At 30.2% G+C, this 23,540-nt stretch overlaps 2 protein-coding genes across 4 annotated transcripts; both read left to right on the plus strand.

Annotated features, from left to right (window-relative positions):
- The first annotated feature begins 255 nt into the window (after positions 1-255).
- On the plus strand, positions 256-1,089 carry LOC132905545 (uncharacterized). The gene is made up of 2 exons (XM_060956934.1): positions 256-877; positions 1,000-1,089. Exons 1-2 carry the CDS (start codon positions 362-364, stop codon positions 1,051-1,053), a joined length of 570 nt encoding a protein of 189 aa, XP_060812917.1. The 5' UTR covers positions 256-361; the 3' UTR covers positions 1,054-1,089.
- Positions 1,090-1,315: 226 nt separating this feature from the next.
- On the plus strand, positions 1,316-22,685 carry LOC132905544 (uncharacterized). Of its 3 annotated transcripts, none has more exons than XM_060956932.1 (3): positions 1,316-1,338; positions 19,161-19,366; positions 20,807-22,685. In XM_060956932.1, exons 2-3 carry the CDS (start codon positions 19,186-19,188, stop codon positions 21,520-21,522), a joined length of 897 nt encoding a protein of 298 aa, XP_060812915.1. In that variant the 5' UTR covers positions 1,316-1,338; positions 19,161-19,185; the 3' UTR covers positions 21,523-22,685. The 3 variants fall into 3 exon arrangements, with proteins under 3 accessions (XP_060812915.1, XP_060812914.1, XP_060812913.1); XM_060956931.1 differs by lacking the exon at positions 1,316-1,338 and adding an exon at positions 9,419-9,553; XM_060956930.1 differs by lacking the exon at positions 1,316-1,338 and adding an exon at positions 9,437-9,563.
- Positions 22,686-23,540: the final 855 nt, after the last annotated feature.

Genomic DNA, 23,540 nt, shown 5'->3' on the forward strand with positions numbered 1-23,540 from the left:
GTTTGTCGCTATCTGCCGTTTCTCTACCTTACTTTTTTTGCCACGTTTCTGGCCTCCTAACCTCTTCTTTTCTAGTTTTTCTTATTTGTAGCTCACTCTTGTTCTTGACTTCTTTTTCTCTTTTCTTTTGTCCTCTCCTCGTATGCTCACTTATTATTTACCCTTCTTCGTGCTTCTTTATGCTTCCTTTTCCCTTTTTCCCTTCACACTCCTCTTTTTCCACAGATCTCTCCGCCGCGTGCAACCCTCACTCTGACCCGAATCGAACTCCCGTCATTTAAATAACTCAGATAATCATCCTCTACACTTGGTAACCTCGACGTGAGAAAAGCGATTTCAAAGTGAACGTGTTACAATCGGTATGACGAGTACAAGCGGAGCCGATTGTGTGTCGATCGAGCAAGATCGAGTAGATGCGGTAAACATACCGCTCCGCATACCGCCGTTCTGGTCTCATGACGTCGCGCTATGGTTCTTGATGCTAGAGTCGCAATTCGAAGTTGCCCGGATTACTAGCGATAAGACGAAATTCCACACTGCCGTCACAAATATTACAGCGCAGCATGTGCAGTTAGTCCGGGACATATTGTTCGACCCGCCGGAGACAGGGCAGTATGAACACCTCAAAAAGGAACTGATAAGGACAGGCAGACTCGGACTTCATGAGAGCGTGGAAACGGGACCTACCACTACGACGAACACGAAACGGCGTTTCACGGTGGCGGACGTTAACATGCCTATCATCGGCGTGGACTTCTTAAGCCACTATGGGTTAGTGGTCAAGCCTCGAAATCGACGCCACAGCGACAAGGCCAGCAACTTACGACAACGCGATACAAGGACACGACTGAGGCTGTATCAAGCAAAACAATCGTCGGTAAGTCGACGTATCATCGACATCTCGTCGAATTTTCGGACGCGACTCGTCCACTCGTTCGGTAGAGACAAAATGCGATACAGCGTGGTATCAAAAACCACGTCCGGCCCTTCCGTCTTCAGCGAACCTCGACGCCTCGCCTCCGATCGACGCAAGCAGGTGAAGGCGGAATTTGAGACGATGACCGAGCAAGAAGTGATGCGACCAGTGAAAAGTCCATGGGCATCACCTCTGTACGTTATATTGAAGAAGAACGGAGGCCTACGATACCGCGGCGACCGTGCGTTGAACGCCTACATCGTACCGACAGATATCCACTGACGCTATCGAAGACAAGACGTCGCGCAACATTTGCACGGGTTTGACAACAAGCGGCCGCATTAGACCCCCGCATCGAAAAAACCCGCAAATGCCGAACTCTCGCAACCGCACACAAAAACAATGAGTGAACTCGTACGACCGTATGTACAACAAAAAAACTGCGTAAACTTATTGTAAATATAACATAAAAAGCGTTATCACTGGTAGGGGGTTGATGTAGTGGCACGTGATATAGAGGACAATTCAAATCATGTTGTTATTTTGCCTCCGAGTATCAACATCGTTAGGACATTATAATGTAATAATAAATAAACTCCGGGCAAAACAATGCTGCCGCTATGTGCAACCATCAAACGAAGACGAATTTGAATTTTCCGGTACTCCCTCTATCAGTATAAATAGACGACCATGTTCTCTAGAAGTCAGTCAGTTGTGCGAAACAATACCATTTTTCCAGTCTCAGTCTCGAGCGATTTTAATAGCGAACAATACACAATCTTAGCGAACATCCTGTATCTATTATTTTAAAATATATTTGACGGGTTTCAAAACAAGATATCTTGTCATTTAAATAACAACTCAAATAACCATCCTCTACAAGTACGAGTCGACTTATGAATGAGTTCATTGTCTTGCATAAAAATTAAATTTTGATAAGTTCCAGAAGATTATAAATAATGTTGTAGCACATCTATATAGCTAATACTATTTATTCTATTTGAACAGAGCTTTTGCCGGAAGCTGAAAAGCACACAAAAATCGTAACAGAACCTCCTACAAAGTTGCGTTTTGAAAAGCATATCTTTTCTTTTCTGAGGTCGTGCCAATAATAATTATAGCCATCGGGCCATCTGGACTAGATATTTTTTCTTCGCTGAATACTACTTACATACAAGAAAAATGTTTATTACAAAACTTTGGAGGATTTTTTTACAATTTTAGAAGAATTTTATTATAATTTCGAGAGAAAAAAGATCATATTTATTGTTTTCCAATATCTGTTCACATTTTCCTTTGCAAACGCAAATTTTTTTTTATTATCGATAATCTATAATTTTGGTGCCGATTTCATTTTCAAGATCGCAATGTTAGTTAATTTTGTAGTAAGTGTGACCAATGGTGTTTCTTGATGCATTTATATTACTTTCATTTTTAATATCCGATAGTGACTTTGATGATCAGATATTATTTTCAGTACTTTTCGTTCATCTCATGGAGATAATTGTTTTGGCTGGCCTAACCTTTTCTTTTCTCCATGATTACATCTTTTCGTAACATAATCTGCAATTATACTCTTCAATCAATTCAGAAGTTTACGATATAACCATATCTTTTACCTTCAAGACAAAGACCATTTATCATTGTCTTTCCTTTATCGGAAAGTTGTTTTTCATAAGGGATTCTAATTTATAAATGTTGTAACGAACACCAAATGTCAAAAAAGATGTCAAGCAAACGAATAAATGACTGTAATGTGGACAATAAATGCGGCAAAGATTAATACATTAATGAAATGCTCGAGATTTAATTCTTTCTCTTCCGTAGCACCTTTTTTCCTGAGTCTATTATATACATCAATTGTTATTTAAAACTTAATTAAGCTATCCTATATATTACTTTAAAATAGAACATAGGTACAATTTTTTCCTAAACTGACAAAATATCTCAATGTGGTGGGGTTGGTATATTTCTGATGTGCATTGTAGATTGCTCACGAGCGATACTTCTCCTTCCAAAGTACCCAATGACTTTTTTGTTTACATACTTAACAATAAAGATAATGACGCATGATGACACGAGAGAGAAAAATAGGGGAAAGGACAATGTGCTTCTTTGCTTTGGTGTGTCATGCTCGTGTCTATTTATATTGCACATTAAATGAGTGTAAGACTTAGGCTCTCAGCCTATGCTTTATCAGTTTTGTTATTCTTTAGTGACAAATACGATGAAGGAAGATTCATAAGTACAATCAACATAATCGAATTTTATAACAATATTTATAATAATTAATGCAGTACATATAAAAATACATATAAAAATAGTTTTATTTATACATGAAATATAGATCTATTATGTGCGTCCCCCAGCAATCGCTGTCGAACACGAGAAAAACCCGCTTTGTCGTGTTTTACCTTAAGGAACAATAACCCTCAGGAAAGTTTCGACTTGGAAGATGTTTGATGGCAATTAAGGGACTTGACAGTAAAGTAAAAGATGCTAAATCTCAATGATGGTTTTTTCAGGAATGGGTGGATTATGATTTATAGTAGGTCCCTGGATATAACAACATAGAACAATTATTCAGCAACGCGAAGAAATAATACAAGATAATTGGTAATTGCAAAAAATAAGTGAATCGCGCGAAATCGCACTTCAGCGCCACGGCAGTCACCGGTGATCTTAGTGAGATAAATTCATTAATGATGATTATACACCGTAACATATCTCTTGTAGGTAATATTTCAATATTATATGTATCGCATAATAAAAAAATCATTGTGGAGCCACGACCAAACCTTGTAAAAGTGGCGTGGCATTCAACGAATTAAAGATAGATAGAAACGAAATACTACTTGCCAGTTAGTTTTCAAAATGTTTTTGTTCATAGCATTTTCATACTAAGTAAGTCCAAGTATATTAAATTTTGTTTTAGTTAGTAGTAAATACTTTTATGTGACTGTGATCTCTTTGCGACCTAACTACCGTAAAAATATATTTTCTGACTGAAATTATGATGTATTTGTAAGAAAACACGAATCTTCGAACGCTTGGAACAGTTGCCTGGATTTCATCATCCCGAGTTCTAAAAAGAGATAGGGAAAACACTCGAGGATACCGTAAATTATATTCTCTTTTGTACGGTATCATGGACTAGCTGATCCCGGTGTTTGGCGACTGTGATGACTAGCGTATTTAGACATTCTTTGTAGAATCGCGAACGGAACAGACTATCTTACGCGTATTCTACTATTCTGGTTAAACGTGGTATTTCGGATAAATCGAACCGCATTTATAATATGTAGATTATATTTTTTTTAAATTCGCTTACATATTTATCCTTTACTTTTTCATACTATTCGGTTAGGACATATATATTTGTGGTCCTGTTGGTATAAAATGGTATAAAATAAGTTTGTTTAATGGTATAAAATAAGTTGTGTAAGAGATACGGGAATCTGTAATAATTACAAGAAGTTTGGGACGCAAGTTTTGCAATTATGCAGATGTGGAAACGATATTATTTCTGGAAACTGAGTTTTTAAACATGTCGATCTTAGAAAAAGAAACTTCGAAACGAGAATGAAAGAGAAAGAGAACTGAGAATCGAAGCGTTCGGCAATATAAGTCGAAAAGCCCGCGACAAGTTAAGACTTTTAACTCAAAACTCATACTTTCTTATTTTTAATTTGTGATCAATGAAACTTTTACCAACACGTTTCTTACATTTTTTTGATTAAAGTGACACCAAACACGATATAATTTGGAGCAAATTTGTTTACTCAATAAATAATAATTAAATAGGAGAGTGGGTACACTTTCCCGTCTCAGCCCCACGGGCTATAGTTCGGTGTGCTGTTTAACCCTGTTCCTGGGGTTGCCGCGCAAGGTTACCTGGTTTCCCAACCAGGCAGCTGGCAGCACCAATCTCTTCTTAGACACAAGCATGACGGAACCCAGGCAATCGCTACGAGCATTCAAATTCTCACGTTTTCAGATATCACAATTGCAAAACGTAGAGACCTGCTGGCTCACACATCATGCAGATAAGGGAATAATTTAGAGCAGCAATTTATACTGTTGACGCCTTCCATGCTCTTTCCACAGCCAAGGGTGACGAAGGTCAGACGGCCGTCCCAGGCGTCCGAACGTCATATTTTCTTACACATGCAAAATAGGTACATCACGTCAGAAATATTATTCACAGTTTATCAACTACTAAAATTATGATTAAAATGAAGTTTATGATTTATTATAACAAAAAATGCTGCAAGAAAAGTAAATTTAATGTTAAATCTAAAAACTATTGTGTATGGAAAATGTATTAAAATTATTGTATCATTCCACTAATTCATTATCGTTTGAAAGGAAAGATTTTCTTTTCTTCTCTAAAAAAGATGGTATATTAAACTAAGCAACTAAGTTTAATTATTGCGCGATTTTGTTATTTTCATATTTGTTTATAATAAGTATTCCTTGTTCCTAAGAATCTGATCGATTCAATTGAAATCATCTTACATTAATAAAATAAAAAATATAAGAGGTGTATATTTCTTGTTTATCACCGGTACGATGCATAGCAATCAGAAATTGTTTCGAGCGATCAGTTTCAGAAAATAGTGGGAATATCTTGCGAATAAGTTCCTTTAAAGGGATTTTGTGTTTACTGGGTGGTACGGATATAGGAAATTATGGTCTTGGGCAGGTTTGGAAAAAGTCAGTGATTTCAGCTATCGTGAAGTATGATGCGTCATTGTTCCCTTCGATCATTTGATTACGCCTGGACCGGTATTTGCGGTCGTCTCATAGCATAACCTTGTCTGTATTAGGGTACAAAAACGCAAGCCACGTCGAGCACTATTTTATGAAGTATCTGAATCGTAAGTTTTGTAAAATTTAATTTTAATTTTACAAGACTGTCTCGTATATGCCAATGTTTTTTTCTGTATGTGTGAAAAAATATTTTGCTAATTGTAAATAAATTGTTTCAAAGAGTAACGAATATCTCTAATTTTTTGCATTAAATATAAACAAATAATACGAAATTATAACGGTAGATTTTGTAACGATATTTTAGAAACATTGTAATAACTTAAACCAGTTTGCGAAAAATTTAATGAAAATCTTTAAAAGGTATTTCAGATGCAAGTACAAAAAGTTCCAAAAAGTGTAAACTCATGGTATAGGTAAAGGATATTGAGGACATTTAAATGGATAGTTAAGCATTAAAGCATTTGTAGAAAGTAATTGTTAACAAATTTTAAATAATAACATAGCAGAAAATACTTGTAAAAATACAAAGCAACATTGTATTTCCATACATGATTAATTTTAAAATACATAATCGCTGTGCACTATAAGGGCCAGTGAAACCAAAGTCCCTTTGTGTTCTCATCTATATCTAATTCTAGTTTTAACAGTAACTCATAGATGGCGCAAGTAATGCTGTAGTAAGCGTATATGGATTATGTTGCCATTTTCCAAGTTCTTGAGCCCGCGGGTTTCAAGTTACGTTGGTGACCCTGCATATATCTATACTGCATTGTACGTGTTACATGAAGTCAGCCTAAACAGTCTTCCGCGACAGTAACCTAGTGTATAAATATAAGAGATGTGGTTCATGTTACTCTATTCAGAGAGGAAATTTCTTCCTTGGTTTGTAGCGCTGTTACAAACGACGCAGTAATATTATGACGTCACACGTTCGTCGGTAAAAAAATTTTTAATTGTTTGTAACTTTTTTATTTCTAACAATTTTTTAAACAAGAAATACTTGTCCATAACGTTATCTTCGTGAATTCATTTATATAATTAGTTAAAAATATGCAAATACCGAATTCATACCAATACGCACTTATCCATAACTGTAGTTTCTGATTGAAAGATATAAATAGTCATGTCTACGATTTTTATACACCTGATAATATGATGTTATTGGTGCAAAGCTAACATTAAATGAACAATGTATTGACACGATACTAGTATGTAGGAATAAAACTTTTAGTTCAGTCAGATTAGTTTCAAAAGTCAAATTCAACATTAAATGGTATCTGACATTTTCTTGTGCGAACTTATAAAAATCATGTTCAGGAAGGAATCCTATATATTTGTCATTTGAGATTTGTTGCATGGATTTTGTAAACAAAAGTTAACGAATAAGTTTAGCATATAACAAGGTGCCAAAAGTTAGCAATAAGAACTATACGTATTAAAAGTATTTATCGAATAAGATGTTACGATTGGTTAATTCCTTGAGCCACAAATAAATGAAAACCGTCCAAAATCACATTATTTTCAATCACTTATTATGTAAAATGAGTGAGTATGCAAAGTTGAAACTTTGTGAAAATGTAACTTTTTTCATTTGTAAAAAGTGTGTAAAATTTCATCCTCAAATGTTTATTAACTTTTACAAAAAGCTGTTTAACAATTAAAAAGGCGTATTTGTAGAATTTAATTTCTGCAATTTTCGAAAGTCGTACAGCAACTGATGGGGGCTTTTTCTACTCTGGAAGAGTTGCACTATCATGTACAACTCGAAACAAATCGATTTTTTAATCGTAAACTATTTTAAACAATGGCGTCAAAAACTGTACATCATTTTACTGTTTATAAGTATATTAACATTAATGAGATACATTTATAGTATAAATAATATAACATTTATCATTAATATTTATATTAAAAAAGTAAAAATTATTAGAATTCAATGATATAGACCAAAATAAATGCATAATTATAATAACAATTACTAAAAACTCTTTAATTATTTAATAATAAAATTACAATTCTATCTTTGTTAATATTTGTTATAAAAATATATAGAGGTAATGTTAATGATTATGATCCACAGTAAATTAATGACGAAAGCGAAAAATTAAATATAAACAAATATAAATTCCTATTCAGAAATCAATTTATTTATTAAGCATAATTTCCGGAAACTGTAGAAATTAAGTTCTACGAAGACGCCTTTTAGTTGCCAAATATCTTTTTGCAGAAACTAATAAATATTGGGTGAAATATTGGGGAAATTTTGCACACTTTTTACGAATAAAAAAATGCTACATTTTCACAAAGATTCAACTTTGCATATTCAATTTCACATGAATAATTAATAACTGAAAATAGTGCTATTTTTGATGGTTCTTAATTATTTATGGCTCAACGAATTAATCAGTGCTAACGCGTGACGTCTCATTTGATAGATGTTTTTAATACAATTTTTATTCGAAACTTGTTTTATCTAAAAATACAATTTTTATTGTGATCCGATTATTAGGCTTGTTGTTATATACAAAACCCTGTTTTCGACACCTTTGGAAATTGTTTACAAATTGTTTACAAAATCCATCCAAGAAATCTTGAGTGAAAAATATATGGGATTCGTATATATATACATACGATATATATGATATAAGAAGTTTATAGGTAATACAATCTATCGATATCATCATCGCGCAAGAAAATTTCAAATATTATTTAATATTGAGTAAAGACTAATTTGACTGGGTGGTTTAATGCATATAACTCTTTAGGTAAAACGCATATTGACTTTGCTATGACTAATAATAAATAGCCAATAAGTTAGGTGAATTCAGTTACAGGAATATAAATATAGAATTAGATAAAGTTGAACATGAAATTCTAGGAGGTTAGATGAATAAATTACCTTTGCACCACGAATTACCTTTATACTTCTTATAATAAAATTGATTTTCTCTGAAACGTATATATAAATATATATACAATTTATAACATTACTCTGCTTGGAAGTTCTACAATACATGTACGATTATTAATAGTTGTTTGATACTATATACTCGCTATCACAATACATAAACATATGTGTCATACATTGGTAATAGAAAACGTGTAAAATACCACGCATTAGATTTCAAATACGTGTATATATGTTTAGTATTAGTCATACACTAATTCTAGAAGATACATAAAAGCGTGCCATAAAAGTATGTATCTATATATGTATATATATAATACATCTATCAAGTATGTATACTTATTATATGTACTATGTACTATGTACTATAACCTCGTATCATCTTATTGTTAGTGTTATGTACTTAACATGAACAAATTCTTTTATAATGTGCAGCTTTGGGTGTAAAATGCCTCAAGCTAAAATGACTTGGATCAGTAGTTTTGTTAACAAAAATAATGTTGACGATGTTACACTTTGAATGGCACGTAATATTTTTGGAAGCCATCTTTCGTATTATTCAAAATAACGCAAATATACTTAGATGGATGTGTTTAATGTTTTACTGATTATATCGTATGATTCTATTTTAAATTTTACATTCATTTTTATAATTGATATTAACTAATACACATGTATAAAAAATATTTGACCGTTGTATGTACTTGTTATTAAATTAAAATTACGTAATAAGATGATCAAATATTATGAAAGTAGATATTTAATAAAGATAAAAAATGATTGATATATACTTTTATCAAGTACAAGTAAATTAGTGAGAAATACATATTAGACGAATGAAACAGAATAAAGGGGAAGGGGTAGGATCTTGAAAGGAGTGGGAAATAACGAACGTAACAACGTCTGCGAGAGTCGTGTCGCTACTTCCGAGCAAATAACGTCTTATAGGATACCCTGTAAGTTCAGGTACAAAATATTATAATTTTATAATGCCATACATTTTTTTGTACTTATGTATGCTTGTGTGATGCTTATTAGAATATATATATGTATAAATTAAATTGATTTATTCGAGTAGCATTGAATGCATTTAGTACACTGTCATTCGTGAAAAGTGTTCAGTTAAAAATCGCGGATAGGGTAATAATGACAATATTATAATACCTACATTGCTAGTATTGACTTTGACGTAAATATACTATATTAATCTATCTTAAAACTTTGCTTCTTTGGGCCTGACGAAAGTTATAACCATAAGACACGTATAAAATAGAAACTTTGCTCTCTATTGTTAGACTCTTCTGATCTTTTTTTTTAGCCTAATTTTCATTTATCTCTATTGTTTATCAAATTTCACAATTTCCACTATTTTTTAATTTTATTATGATACCTATTTTACGCTAAATAAATTTGATCAAAAATTTAAAAATATTTAATTTAGTTATATTTATATATTTTTATAATAATTCGAATTACTTATTATATTTTTTTAAATATTTAAGAAATTCGTTTTAGTATTTTAAATAATTGTATATTATGACTAACATCTGATTACACTTAGTTATTTCAATTACGCTTAAAAACCGCATTATGCATAATAAAGGTTTTTGAAATATAGACAATAATGGCTGAAATAGAAAGTCGTTAATAAATCTGAAATACTTATTTTTGTTGCAAATTATAAAAAAATGATTCGATTGAAATGATTTTGGAATCGATATCATTATTTTAAAACTATGTCTGCAAGCTAAATTTGGTAGTTCTTACGTAACGTGTTAACGAACGCACTCTCACTACTGAATATATGTATGTACTTATTTAGGTATGTACCTACTCTTCGTTTCAAATTAAACTTCATAAAAAAATGCATCATAATTTAATAAATAATTATGCCTTTATAAGACTTATGTTAGTTACGATGTGAATGATAACAAAATTATTAAAATTATTAAATAACAAAATATTAATGACAATGACAACAATCGTACTAATAATATTAACAAGAATAATAATGATAAAAGTAATATTGATGATAAAAATAACAATAAAAATAAAAATACGAAGAATTTCTATAGTTATTACACATCGATAAACATTTTTAAAATGTTTAATATTTTTCTCATTTCATAAATGTTTTAATGTTCTTTTTAACATAACAAAATATTTAAGTAGCTTTGTTGTGCATAAGATACTTAATTTTATATTAAATTTATATTTCTTTAATTGGTAATTACCTGCTGATAATTATAAACATTATTAAGCTTCATTGACAAGTCAATTTTATTTTGTCGCACAGAGTTGGAAAATAGAAACTGTATTTTTGTAATATATGTAAAACCGTAAATATTAATAACTACATACAAAAACGACGATAAATTTCACGTTAAAATTACAAGTAGGTAGATTACTTATATCCTTCAAAACATAATATATTCTCGAAAATAGGTAAAATTTTTTAAATAGACATGACTTGTAAAACTTTTGTTTAGTTTAAATAATTGACTTAATAACATTAATTTCTTCATAACTTTTTTGGTGATTGCTATACTAAATTTAAATAATTATAATACGTTACGCAACTTAATATTATCGAAGTAATAAAATAAAAAATTGAGTGAAGTATTCAATTTTTACTTGGGAGGGAAATTATAGACAAATGTTGCTGTATTTCTCATATCGAATGTATATGGGTAAATTTGTTATGAGAACAGATCAGAAAAATATTATATCAGCTAGTTTTTAAGAAATTGAAATATAATGTTTCATACTTAGTTGTATTAGAAAAAAAAATTTAGTTCTAGACTTTAATTTTGTATGTTGTAGTTGCTATTCACATAATATGGCATTTTTTATTTTTGTTTCTTATACATGTTTTAATAAATTATCAAGGACTTCATGTTCTGTTTTGTTGTAAATGGGAAAGGAGTGTTTTTCGAAAACATACATCGTGTTATCTATTTGTGATAGTTATTTTGTATAACTCTAGTTTAAGTCTATTTTGACTAGTTTGACTACCTGTGTAGTTGAAGCAAACTCGTTTATGTTGTTTCTATGACATTACGTAAATGTTACAAATTACGAAATTTTTAATACTGATTTTCACATTTTGTATAGTTAAATAGTAATTACATAGAAGCAATATAAAATGTTTACAAGTTGATTGAATCATATCTAATTTTATATCTCTTTTTTATTCGTTGCATATCAAAATCTTGTAATACTACAGTTGCGTTTGAACTGAATCGATTATAATAACTTGGTTTATGAGTGTATACATCTTATATTTAACTTTAAGTTTCTCAGAAATTTCATTGTGATTTTATATTAATATATATACATAATATACTATTCATAGTACGTAATTTTTTTGTGAAAGCATAGAATATGAGCAAAAAAAGAAAACGATTCTTAAAGAAATCAAGGGAAAATATATCTTCCATATTATAAAATATGAATGTATAACATATTTAAAAATATATAACATTATAAATATATAACAAAATAATTGATGTATATCATTATGATAAACCACTACAAACTACTTCTGATCACGATAGATCAAGCTATTTTAATGTTGCAAAAATTGAATTAGAAATTTTGTTAGTTATGTATTATATCTATCTTTTCAGAATAAATATTTTAGATTTGATACATTATATATATTGTGATAATTAAATATTTATTCCAATAAATATAAATTAACAGCATGTGATAGAACTTGAAACATATAAATTTAAAAAAAGTATGTACTATTATTAGATACAATAATAAGTAAAGATAGTAATATAGGTAAGTAAGTATTCATTGCACCATTCGTACATTTCAATAACTCAATAAATACTTCTATATCATATATATTATTGCCATAACACTCTATAACACTAATTTATATTTCAAATATATATTAAATATATCTTATATAAAATATACTTTAAATTAAAATTTTGATCATAGCGATATATCTTTTACAACATAACAGAACATATATGCCTCAGAAGTAATCATTGATTTTAGATAATATCTAGTTGTATATGAATTTACGTTCATTTGTATTGTTGAATCAATATAGGAATTGAATATTTAACATAAAAAATCAATATCTTAGTATCGAACTGTAAGCACAGTATATATCCTATCACTTTAATTGGTTTGAAAGTAAGTGAAATATACTTACGAAAGCGAAAATACTATATTTCTTGCTGGTTCTTATGTAAAACAGAAACGAAATGATTGAATTAGAGGAAGAAAAATATAGAAATAAATAAATCGAGAGAATAATAAGAATAAAAAGGATGAATCTGAAAAAAACAATAGGGTCAGACATACTTCGTAATTGAAGGTGGTCGTCCGGGACTTGAGAGTACTATGTGCCAGTTCAGTTCACGGACACCAAATTAGACATGGTCTATTTTTGACCAACTTATAGTTGCTCTCTTGTTCCAATTTACTGGTTACTCATGCTAGAAACTCTATAGCAACATTACACGAGGAATTTAGTATTTCATATATTTTCCATTGAAAATTTGTTTAAAATAAAAAGATTAAATAACAAAAAAGGCAATAGGAAAGCAATAACTTCAATTCGAAATTATTATTATATCCAACTAATCAGTAATATGTTATTTGTAGTTAAGTGATATTACAAAAAAATTTTTAACATTTTTTACTTTGCTTATTCATTATTTTTCCGAAAAAGTTATTTTCAAAATATAATACAAATGGTGAAATACATACTTAGAATAAAATAATTGGGAAATTTTAATTCCTTTGTAGTGTTTCTCAACAGAAACTATTCGTTTTACAATTTAGTTTGATGAAAATAGTTTTTTGGTTTAACGTCTAATTACACATTTCCAACTATTTAATGATGCGACGCCGTTATACATTGCCAACTGGAAAATTATACGTGAAAATGAAATGATCTGGCAACCTGCCATGTATACGTATAACGTATTGTATCTTAATTTAAGATTATACAATAGAAATACAAAAGTATTTGTGTCTCAGATTTTGATACTTAGGTATAGAGTATATTTGTTTAATATTCCATTAACTGAACAATTTTTGTTGTTTTTACAATTCAAAAAAGTATCCCATTCTCACTATTCTCTTCTTACTTTTTTTACATCTTTTGCGCAATATTAACCCTCCAATTTCCATAGCTCAGATTATGTTACAATATGAGAACTTTTGTCACTTATTATCTCTATTCATAAAAACAACAGGTTTCGAGAATTTGTTTTAAAATATACGTAAAATATTCTTTATATAAGTATTTGTTTATTTCTAATGAAATTTTAATTATTTTTAATTATTTTTTATTACCATTTTTTATATTTAATTGTATATTATTTTTTCTGAATAAGATAAATTTGTTTACTATATTTCATTAAATGAAGAAGTTCACTGGAAAGTGAATTGTAAACAAATTTGACTTAACAATAAAAATTGAAATAAACGAATAATACAAACAGCAACACGCTAGAGTCATAATATCAATATTATGTACTGTATTGTGTCAGTATTCAGTATTTTGCGTAGTAAGTAAAGACAGAGGCGTTACTAGATTTCAAAGACAATCAGTCACAAAAACATTTGAACATTGTACAATTTTAATTTCTAGGTTTTATATTTTCAGTAAATGTACAAGGAGCAATAAAAATGTATTACATTATGTTACACTATACTAAATAGATAATAGCAGAAAAAGAGTTTTTGAATTATTATTTATTGTTGTCTAAATTTTAAAAGAAATATTGAAATAGAGCGAATTTCTAAAAAGTTCCAGAATTTCACAAAAAGTTCCAGACGCAAAATATCCATTCAGAAATTTCTCAGTAGAGAAAAGCAAGTGTGAGCACATCGAATTGCAAATGTGCATTAGTTTCGTTACTCATTTATTCAAAATGAATAGCAAAAGGGAATATACAAGTTTTGGAATACGATAGTAATATTTCACTACGAACAGAAAAAGTCAATTCGTGAAATAACGGATACTTTAAAAAACAATTAAAAACGTTTAAAAAAAGAAGGAAACAAAGCAGTATTGATTATTTAAAAAAACTTATTTTCACTATCACAAAATACCATATTATCAAGCATATAGCATACCTAACTAAATACTAAATTTTAGCGAAAATCACTATTGGTTTTAGCTTTATATGTATCATCTGATTGTTGTTTAATTTTACATGTATAGTTAGTATTAGTGTCCGAAACTTTTTCTGGCATAAAAATTCACTTTTTTTTTAGTGCTTATTTTAATATTTAGACAAGAATAAATAATAACTAATAATAGCATAATGTAACATGATGTAATAAGTTTTTGTTGGTCCTTATACATTTACTGAAAATATAGAGCTTAGAAATTAAAATTGTACGATGTCCAAATCTTTTTGTCACCGACTCTACACGTACAAACTGAAATATCAAAAAAGTATTAATAAATTCTGTATGTAAACTCAAAACAAAATGTGTATTTACCTTGTTCTTGACATTATGGTAGTAAAATTAACAAGCATTATATGAAAAGCTTTTTCAGTGAAAAATCTGTTAAAAACAATCAAAAAATGAAGGGTGAAGCATTAGAATAATGTGCTTATACATACTATACAATAAATACAGACATACAGTACATACTCGCAGGCAATTGAAGAGTTTATTTTTATCTAAAAAACCATATAAGTAAAAAGATAATTGCGTAACTAAAAATATAAATTTATATTATAATTTTCAGCACACAATTTATTTGAATGTTTATCTCGGAAATAGTAAAAAAGAAATATAGTAAAATAGAGTAAAAATTTATTTATATAAACGATAAAAGTTGATCAAAACTTATACAACGCGGATCATTTTTCTTTTTACATCCATATCTACATCGTAAAGGATATATTCCTAAGTAACACACGCCTTGAATTTTGCAGCTGTCTCTTTTGGTTCTTAAATAAAAAAGCAATAATTGAAAGTAAATGAAAATTGCTTTTACGGAAATACCTAAGTTAAGTGACCTTAAATGTATCTCTATCATTGACTCTTATTGTTACAACAATTAGAACACACGTTTCGAACCACATTCTAAAAGTTTATATAGATTTTATGAAGTGTGAGCTATATATTAGAGATAGATATGAAATTGATTAATCCAAACATAATCCTCGTTTCAGTTTTAATTTAGCAGAACATATAGTTTCAGTTATAGCAAGAAGTAAATAGTTAACAGTAGAGAAACATTCTTCTATCATAATGTTGAAGATATAATAAAAATATCAATGTTTTAATTGGCTTGCAGCAGGTATCCGAATACTTGTGTTCAGTAGTGTATGTATATCCTTCTGCTGTAGCAAAGTGTAGTGTAGGCTTCTAAAGCAATCTACATATGATAAATGTTGCGTTCTACATGTTGCATGCATTGATTCAGAGGTTTCATGATACGAATTGTATATTAAAAAGTAAAAAAAAAAAATATGAAAACACTGCAAATGATATTTTTTAAAACTCACATTGGAATTTATGATTGTTTATGCGGTTTCCTTTGGACAAATAAATTCATGGAAGTAATTTATACATTTTTTAAACATGTTGCTTGGTAATTATGTTTCTGAATAATGAAATTGAAAATTCTACAAAAGTGGAGTTAATCAGTTTGGCTTCTGAGAGGCTTATAACTGTAGATTCGTTGCGACTTGCATCGATACAAGAATTACTATGTACTGTCCTGATTAGAGTGCAAGATCCAATATTGGTACAGTGTCATTAAACTTCGGAGTGATGCAATGCATTAGAATTTGACGAACAACCACACATCCGTATAACGCAACGGCGACGATGGATAAGTATGACTATGACATCCGCCAATCTATCGGTACAGACATTGTTATATTTGATGTGTTCTTGTAGATGTAGTCACACGATCGTAGAATTGATGTCCGTGTTTTGGCGAATTTGAATCCTTTATTATTATAGATCACTGTAATTATCTATAAAAATTTCGCATTAAATAAGAATCTTTATAAGGCACAGCATAGTATTCTTATATTAATATTATGTGTTTTATTCATTTTATTAAAACCAATAGCCAATATTTAGTAAACCAATATTTTTCTATTTGCTACTTGAGAGTAGCAGCTATCATTTCCCGACATATGTATTAGGTTGTCCGAAAAGTATCTTTTGTTTCATAAGGTGATAATAGATGAACAACAATTTCTGTTTTATATTATTTTATTGAATTAGGTATGATCTATTTCGCTCTATTTCTATTATTATGTTCGTGCATAATTTAATAAACTAATATAAAACAAAAAACATTCTGCGTCTATTATTTCCTTATAAAATGAAAGAAACTTCGGAGAACCTAATAATACTGCACATTTCATGTTTGTGTCTTTACGTACTATTTTTTTAAATTGTCATTAAATGGTCACCAAACGATGGTTCGTGCGAAAGTAATCAAGAAATTTAGTTTAATTAGCTTTCAATTGATTGAAAAGTGTATAAAACGCACTTTTCATGGAACTTGTTTTTGATATACAATATATCCTTGATCTACTTGATTTAGTTAGTCTTATTCGTACTCGGTATAAAATCAGTTTAATGTCGGATATAGATCGAAATTCAGTAACGCTTATTTATATGCAAAGGTATAGGACTTTCTAAACTTTTTATATTCTATCGACAGCCCAGACACAAAAAGATAATAAACAAAAAAAATGATCCAGAAGCCAAATTGACCAAAGCTACTAAATTTTATAATAGATAGATAGATAGATATTTGATTTCAATTTGGCGGTCAAGAAATAGAAATAGACTTGGTTTACAATAACTATAGTACTATATATTTATTCATCCACCCACTCTTTCTATACTTATGATAACTTAAGATTAAATCAAAAACTAGAACTGAGGCTAAAATTATAACATATGATCATAATATTGTATAATTCTGTAACTATGTACGTAATTCCTTTGGCTTATTTTCTCATTTTTTTTTTATCTTTCCTTAATCGTACCACGCTTCTCAACCATCCCATTACCTTCCATCACCTCTGATCTTTTATTTCCTAACGTTTCCCCTAACGTTAATTTTGTTCTGCTCATACGTACACAATCTTCCACTATATGTTTGATAAGTTTAACTATCCTATTTCTAGTTCACATATTTTACGTGCCTTGTTCTTTTCTTCCCTCTAATAATTATTTTCTTTTTCTAAATTTCCGCATCTTGCCTTCTCAAACTTTGTCTCCCTGTTTCTGTCTCTTTTTTCAGGTTCCTCGATCTATCTATACTCTGTATGTGTTTGTATAACTCATTGTACTTTTTTTTTATTATTTAATTTCTACTTTACAATTTTATTGCTAATTAACATGTGGATGGCTAACCCCAACGAGATACCATCTTCGAGTTTGTTTATTTTATTTCTTTAGTGAGGTCAGTGTGGTGTTTTCTCTTTAGTCTTCTTCATTGTACTTAAACTTTATTATGTTATATCACATCCTGCATCTATGCCTAGTTTTTTCTATTCTCCCTCGTTCCCTTTATTAGTATTCCTAATATATATTCTTTCCTTTATTCTTTTTTTGTACTATACCCAATTGACTATACCAATTTTTATTCAGATACTCTGCTTTGTTTCTATGCCCATTTCCCTTCTTTCTTTTAAACATTCCTCTACTAGCATATGCTCTTTTCTTTCATCTAACATTAACTCAAAATTTATCGCTCTTAAACCTGTCCTGATTGTAATTTTCTATATTTTAATATCTTTCAGCACTATACTAATTAAGGCACCATTTCATAATTTATTCTGTATCTTCTTCAGCTCTTCTCTCTCTTTCCATTCGAATATTTCTACTTTATATAGTATATCCCCTACCATAAAATGGTCAAATAAATACATTCTTCTCTTGAAATAATCTTTGAATAGCCTCTTACTTGACACTATCGACACTACCCTGCCGCTTCCCAGACGAGTGGCAGGGTGTTTATGAGGATTCCTCCACGTAAAAACAAAACGGTCTCTTACTAGTACTCCAAATCTGCTCCAACACCTTATTTGCTCTTTTTACATTTTTTCTAACATGGCTCGTTATACTTCTTCAGATATCTTCTCTCTCTCTCTCTCTCTCTCTCTCTCTGCCACCATTATTACATCATTCCAATATTGACAACTTCTCCTTTTCTATCGTTATCCCTCCCACACTTACTTTTTTAATTTCCTCTTCCAGATCAGAATCGTCTATCGAGAACAACGTGAGACTCGATACACAGCCCTGCTTCAACCTTTTACCGTTTCAAAATTCCTCTGAAATTTCTTCTCATACCCTTACTACGTTTATTATCTCTTCGTATATGTATTTCCTTTGTTCTTTCACACATACCCATAATTTACTCCTCTCCTCACAGTATCGAAGGTCACACTCTTAGGTCTACGAAAAATACGCATCACAAAATATGTCAAGGTGTATAGAGGTCACTTTACTCCAATGAGGTGCTCTTTGCGAACACTTACAGAATCGTTAGCTACTTAATAGTTTATTTATGATAAATGTTTGGAATTTCAGGTAACGAAGAAATAGTTCTGTCAAGATGTCAAGGCCAATCCTTAGCAGGCCGCGTACACGCGTATATGGATGCAACTATGACAAAGGAGAATCATATTATAAGCCAATGGTCGACCACTTGGATCGAAAATACAGTTCTCGACCGCTTTTCTCTGAACCAAGAACTTCATTGGCTGACGAGATCGCAGCCCGCCGAGGCGACATCGGTAACATCTTCAGTCGTTTTCCAAAATGGTTTTAAGGGGTGAATTTATCCTAATCCCATTCTCCTTAACTATTACAACCGTAGTAGTCAATAACTCTTTTCATTGTCAGTAAGAAAATGCTGAATTATTTTTCATTATATTGGTAATTAATGAGTGGCATGTCCGATCCAAGTCCTGATGTGAAATGAATCGAATGTATTGTTCTATACATCTACTGTTACAGCCACAACAAAATTTTACTCTATAGAGGGTCATCGTAAGAAAATCTTTGCCCTAATAATAAAATAAAATAAAATCGTGACATAAAGCTGCAACGTCTAATGATTTATTATCTCCTGTGACATGATACGAACTTCTGTTATTTAAACGTTACTTCTTTGTATAAAAGTGAGAAAATGAAACTTAATTTTTTATCACTTAGGTTCCACATATGAATAAAATATTAATTACTATTTTTTCTAATTTTAAATTGCTCGTGTATTCTATTCCTTTATATATTTTAAGCTAAAGATAAAGTATATTAATTTAGTTTAACTTCAGTTCTTGTTACAGAAATGGAATAACGTTACTTGTGCTATTGTGAAATTACATAGAACTAAACTAATATATGTGTTTATTACATAGATATGTCCTACATTATGAGCATGCCGAGATCACATTTTCAGTTTCGTTTACGGATATTTAAAAAAAAAATTATTCAAAATTTAAAAAGAACTATACATATCATTATTACCGACAATGAAAACATTATCATTAATTACAGGCATTGATTACACATTATAATGTATTTATATCGTATGTTATTGAAATTCATTCATATTAATTTATGTTCTTCATTTTTTGATTTTGCCATCTTTTTATGTCCATTTATATGCATGCAATAGGAGAAAATCAATAGATTTTACGAAACACTCAATTTAGGTATATGATATAAAATAAAATGAAATATAAGTAGTTCTCTCTCTCCAGACAAATACCGAATTCAATCATTGAATGTTTTGTATACGAACATAGTAACAGATATTTGACATACCGATTCTATTTAAATACATATTTTAATAAATAATTGTTTCCCATTTGTATCCCATTAGAAAGTTGTTACTTGAAACTGTAACAATTCTTGTTACCAAGCTTATTTATCAGAAATGAGTAAATATAGAAATAAACTATGAATCCGCAATCGATAAATTGTAACGTAATTGAACGTAATTATAATTAAACCGTTTATCGATATCTACTTGTCGATTATTTATTCTATTACGCAGCGAATGGCAGCGTACTTACATCGACCTAAAAGCGGTTTCATTGCAGTAAAATGGTGGGCTTTTAAAGAGAGTTTCAATTCAAATGACATTTATTTTTTCATTAGTCAAATATAATACATACCTACATATGTATAAGTGTAATAGTGTACATATGTTGAGATATCGGTTTTTACAGGCACGCATGACCTCTCTGGTCCTCGCAACACTTCCTTTGGGCGTGACCTTGACCTTGAATTAGATCCTTCCATTCGCGTCTCCCAATTGCCACTACCTTCTTTGACTACCGACAACTTGTTCCCCGAAGACGAGGATATTGTCTACGACAGCCGTGGCCAGCGCAGTCGACGTCGATTCGCTGAAAATTTTGCCAACGATGTCGTAGCGACGACGCAACATCTGAAAGCGAAACTGGCCACGTTCGGGTTAGAGGATGAGGTCGATGCTGTATTAAGAAAACCACGACGCCTACGTCAAGGACAGGATCAAGTTGATAGTATTCTCAGTTCAAGGAAAAATCTACAAGACATAAAATCAATTAGTGAAGAGGCAGAAACTACGTTTAAAAGACGTTCGAAGCTGTTTGACGAAACAGATCGATTAGAAGAAAGTAAACCAATGCTTACGAAATGGTCGAAATTAATTAACGAGGACGAAAGTTCAGTATCCGCCAATGCTGCTGCGACAAGGGCTATGCAAACCAAAGCTCGTTTGAACGACCTTGAGTCTGAAATGGAAGAACTTGCAGAGAGACAAGCAAAAAGAGAACGCAGGGCAGCTGCTCTCAGGGCATTAATCAACGAAAATATGTCCGATACGGAAAATCTCCAAGAACAATCTGTTCTTAGCAAGAAAGTTTCCATTCGTGAACACTCTGAGAAACACGTCCTCTGAACAAGAATGAATATTTATAACTCAAATATGAGAATATTCCCTCGTTATTTACCATTTACTTTCGATCAATTGACTGTCATTTGTTCCTAATGATCCTGCAGATGTTGTTTGTATTATATGTACTATTTGAATATTCGATCACTTTTAATTGACAGTGCATAGGTGCAACAGAAACAACGATATATTCACATTACACGAATAATACAGATATTTGTATAAAATTACTTATGTAGTAGAAATACATTGGCAATATCATGGAAATACAATTTCAATCGGATTATCGCTTATTTTATATACCCAGGAATATATAACATATGCAGAGAGTTTTTGTATGTATTAAAAGTCATGCTACACGCACATAATATAAATATACGCATATACATATGTACGCACGCATACGATACCAGCGAGTACACGCAGATATACTTATTACAGCGCACATATATATTATTTTACGTACACTAGTTTATACAGTATTATCGAGAAACTATATAATTGTAAATTTTATTGGACTTTCGATTACAATTCTGTAATTTTTATGAAGGCGAAAGATAAGTTAAGAGTTTCTTCCTATTTATTGTCTACTTTAAAATTAGAAAATCATATTTTTAATAAAATATTATTGAATCACTTATTAGTTAAAATGATATTAAATGACATTAGTTAAAATAGCAGGACGTGAATCTTTAAAATTTGATATTTTTTTAATAATTGTATAGACAAACACTCATTTCCTCGTTGTCGTTGTTTTTTAAATATTAAGTACTAATTGTTTGTTTTTCTTGATATGAGAATGCATTTTTCAAATAGAGCAAACAGTAAATATTAAAATTTATCAATGGAAAAGCAAAAATATACTTTCGACTAATACATAGTATCTAATCAAAGTTAGCAAATAGTAACTTATGTATGTAATATGTTCAATACCTTGTTGAATAATCAACATTTCGTTTTCACAAATTTTACGTAAAATAAAACCGTATAGTACTTATATATATAAAATTAAGCGAAGAACTTGTTTTATTTCTACTCTTTCTTTTATAGTCAAGAGTCAAATCACAACATAGTGTGCCAGAAAAAAACATTGTCCTATCGTTACTATATGTATTTCTGTTAATCTCTCTTATTTGTAAATAAATTTCACTGTTCCAATGTATCCTGAATACATAGTGTGTTTGCATGTTGTATACCTAGCCATATATGCAAGAACGATTCCTTTTTGAATACTATGTTTTCTGTTTATATTATGAGAATACCTTTAACTTTTTGTTTTTGATGTGTATTAGGAGAATTCTTGATCACAGATTATTGAAAATTTATATATCTTTTTTTTGTTTCATCTTTTCTTATTATTACAAGCCATAAAAAATTCACAGCTCTTGGAACATAATCGAATAATAATAGCATTACTCTCAAAAGTATTAACATTCTTACTTATAAAAAAGATTTTGTAACTTACATCAAAAGTGTTCGTGACAATGCTAAAGGTAAGTCGAAGGGCAGTGACGTTATTATACACATTTTGAGACATTCATCATCTCTTCGACAAGTACAGTATTCATTTTCACAAGTCCTCTTATTTGCTATCTGTAGGCTAAATTTCTGTTATGAATGATTTGAAACAAAAGAGTGTCTGACTCATTGTTTATGATGCCGTTTAAATATATTGTAGTTATACGAGTACATAGGATATATAGTATAGCATAGTATGTACGAGTACATACATGTATATTCATTAAATCATAAATTACTATTTTCCGCTTAGTTGATCTTATACAGTTTATAAAGAAACAAGCAACAGGTATCGAAAGATGGACTAAAATGTAGGTTTATTACAATTAAATTTTTCCAAGTATCGAGAACTAACATTCACTACTTAAAAAACGAAGAAATCTAAAAATTATTTAAGTGATTAATCATATTTTGCGGTAATGATTTTATTTAACGATTTCACATATTGTTTATACAAAATATCAAATTAAAAGTATACATTAAAAGTATAAAAAAATATAGGTAAA

This window comes from Bombus pascuorum, chromosome 3, assembly GCF_905332965.1.
Source record: "Bombus pascuorum chromosome 3, iyBomPasc1.1, whole genome shotgun sequence".
Taxonomy (NCBI): domain Eukaryota; kingdom Metazoa; phylum Arthropoda; class Insecta; order Hymenoptera; family Apidae; genus Bombus; species Bombus pascuorum.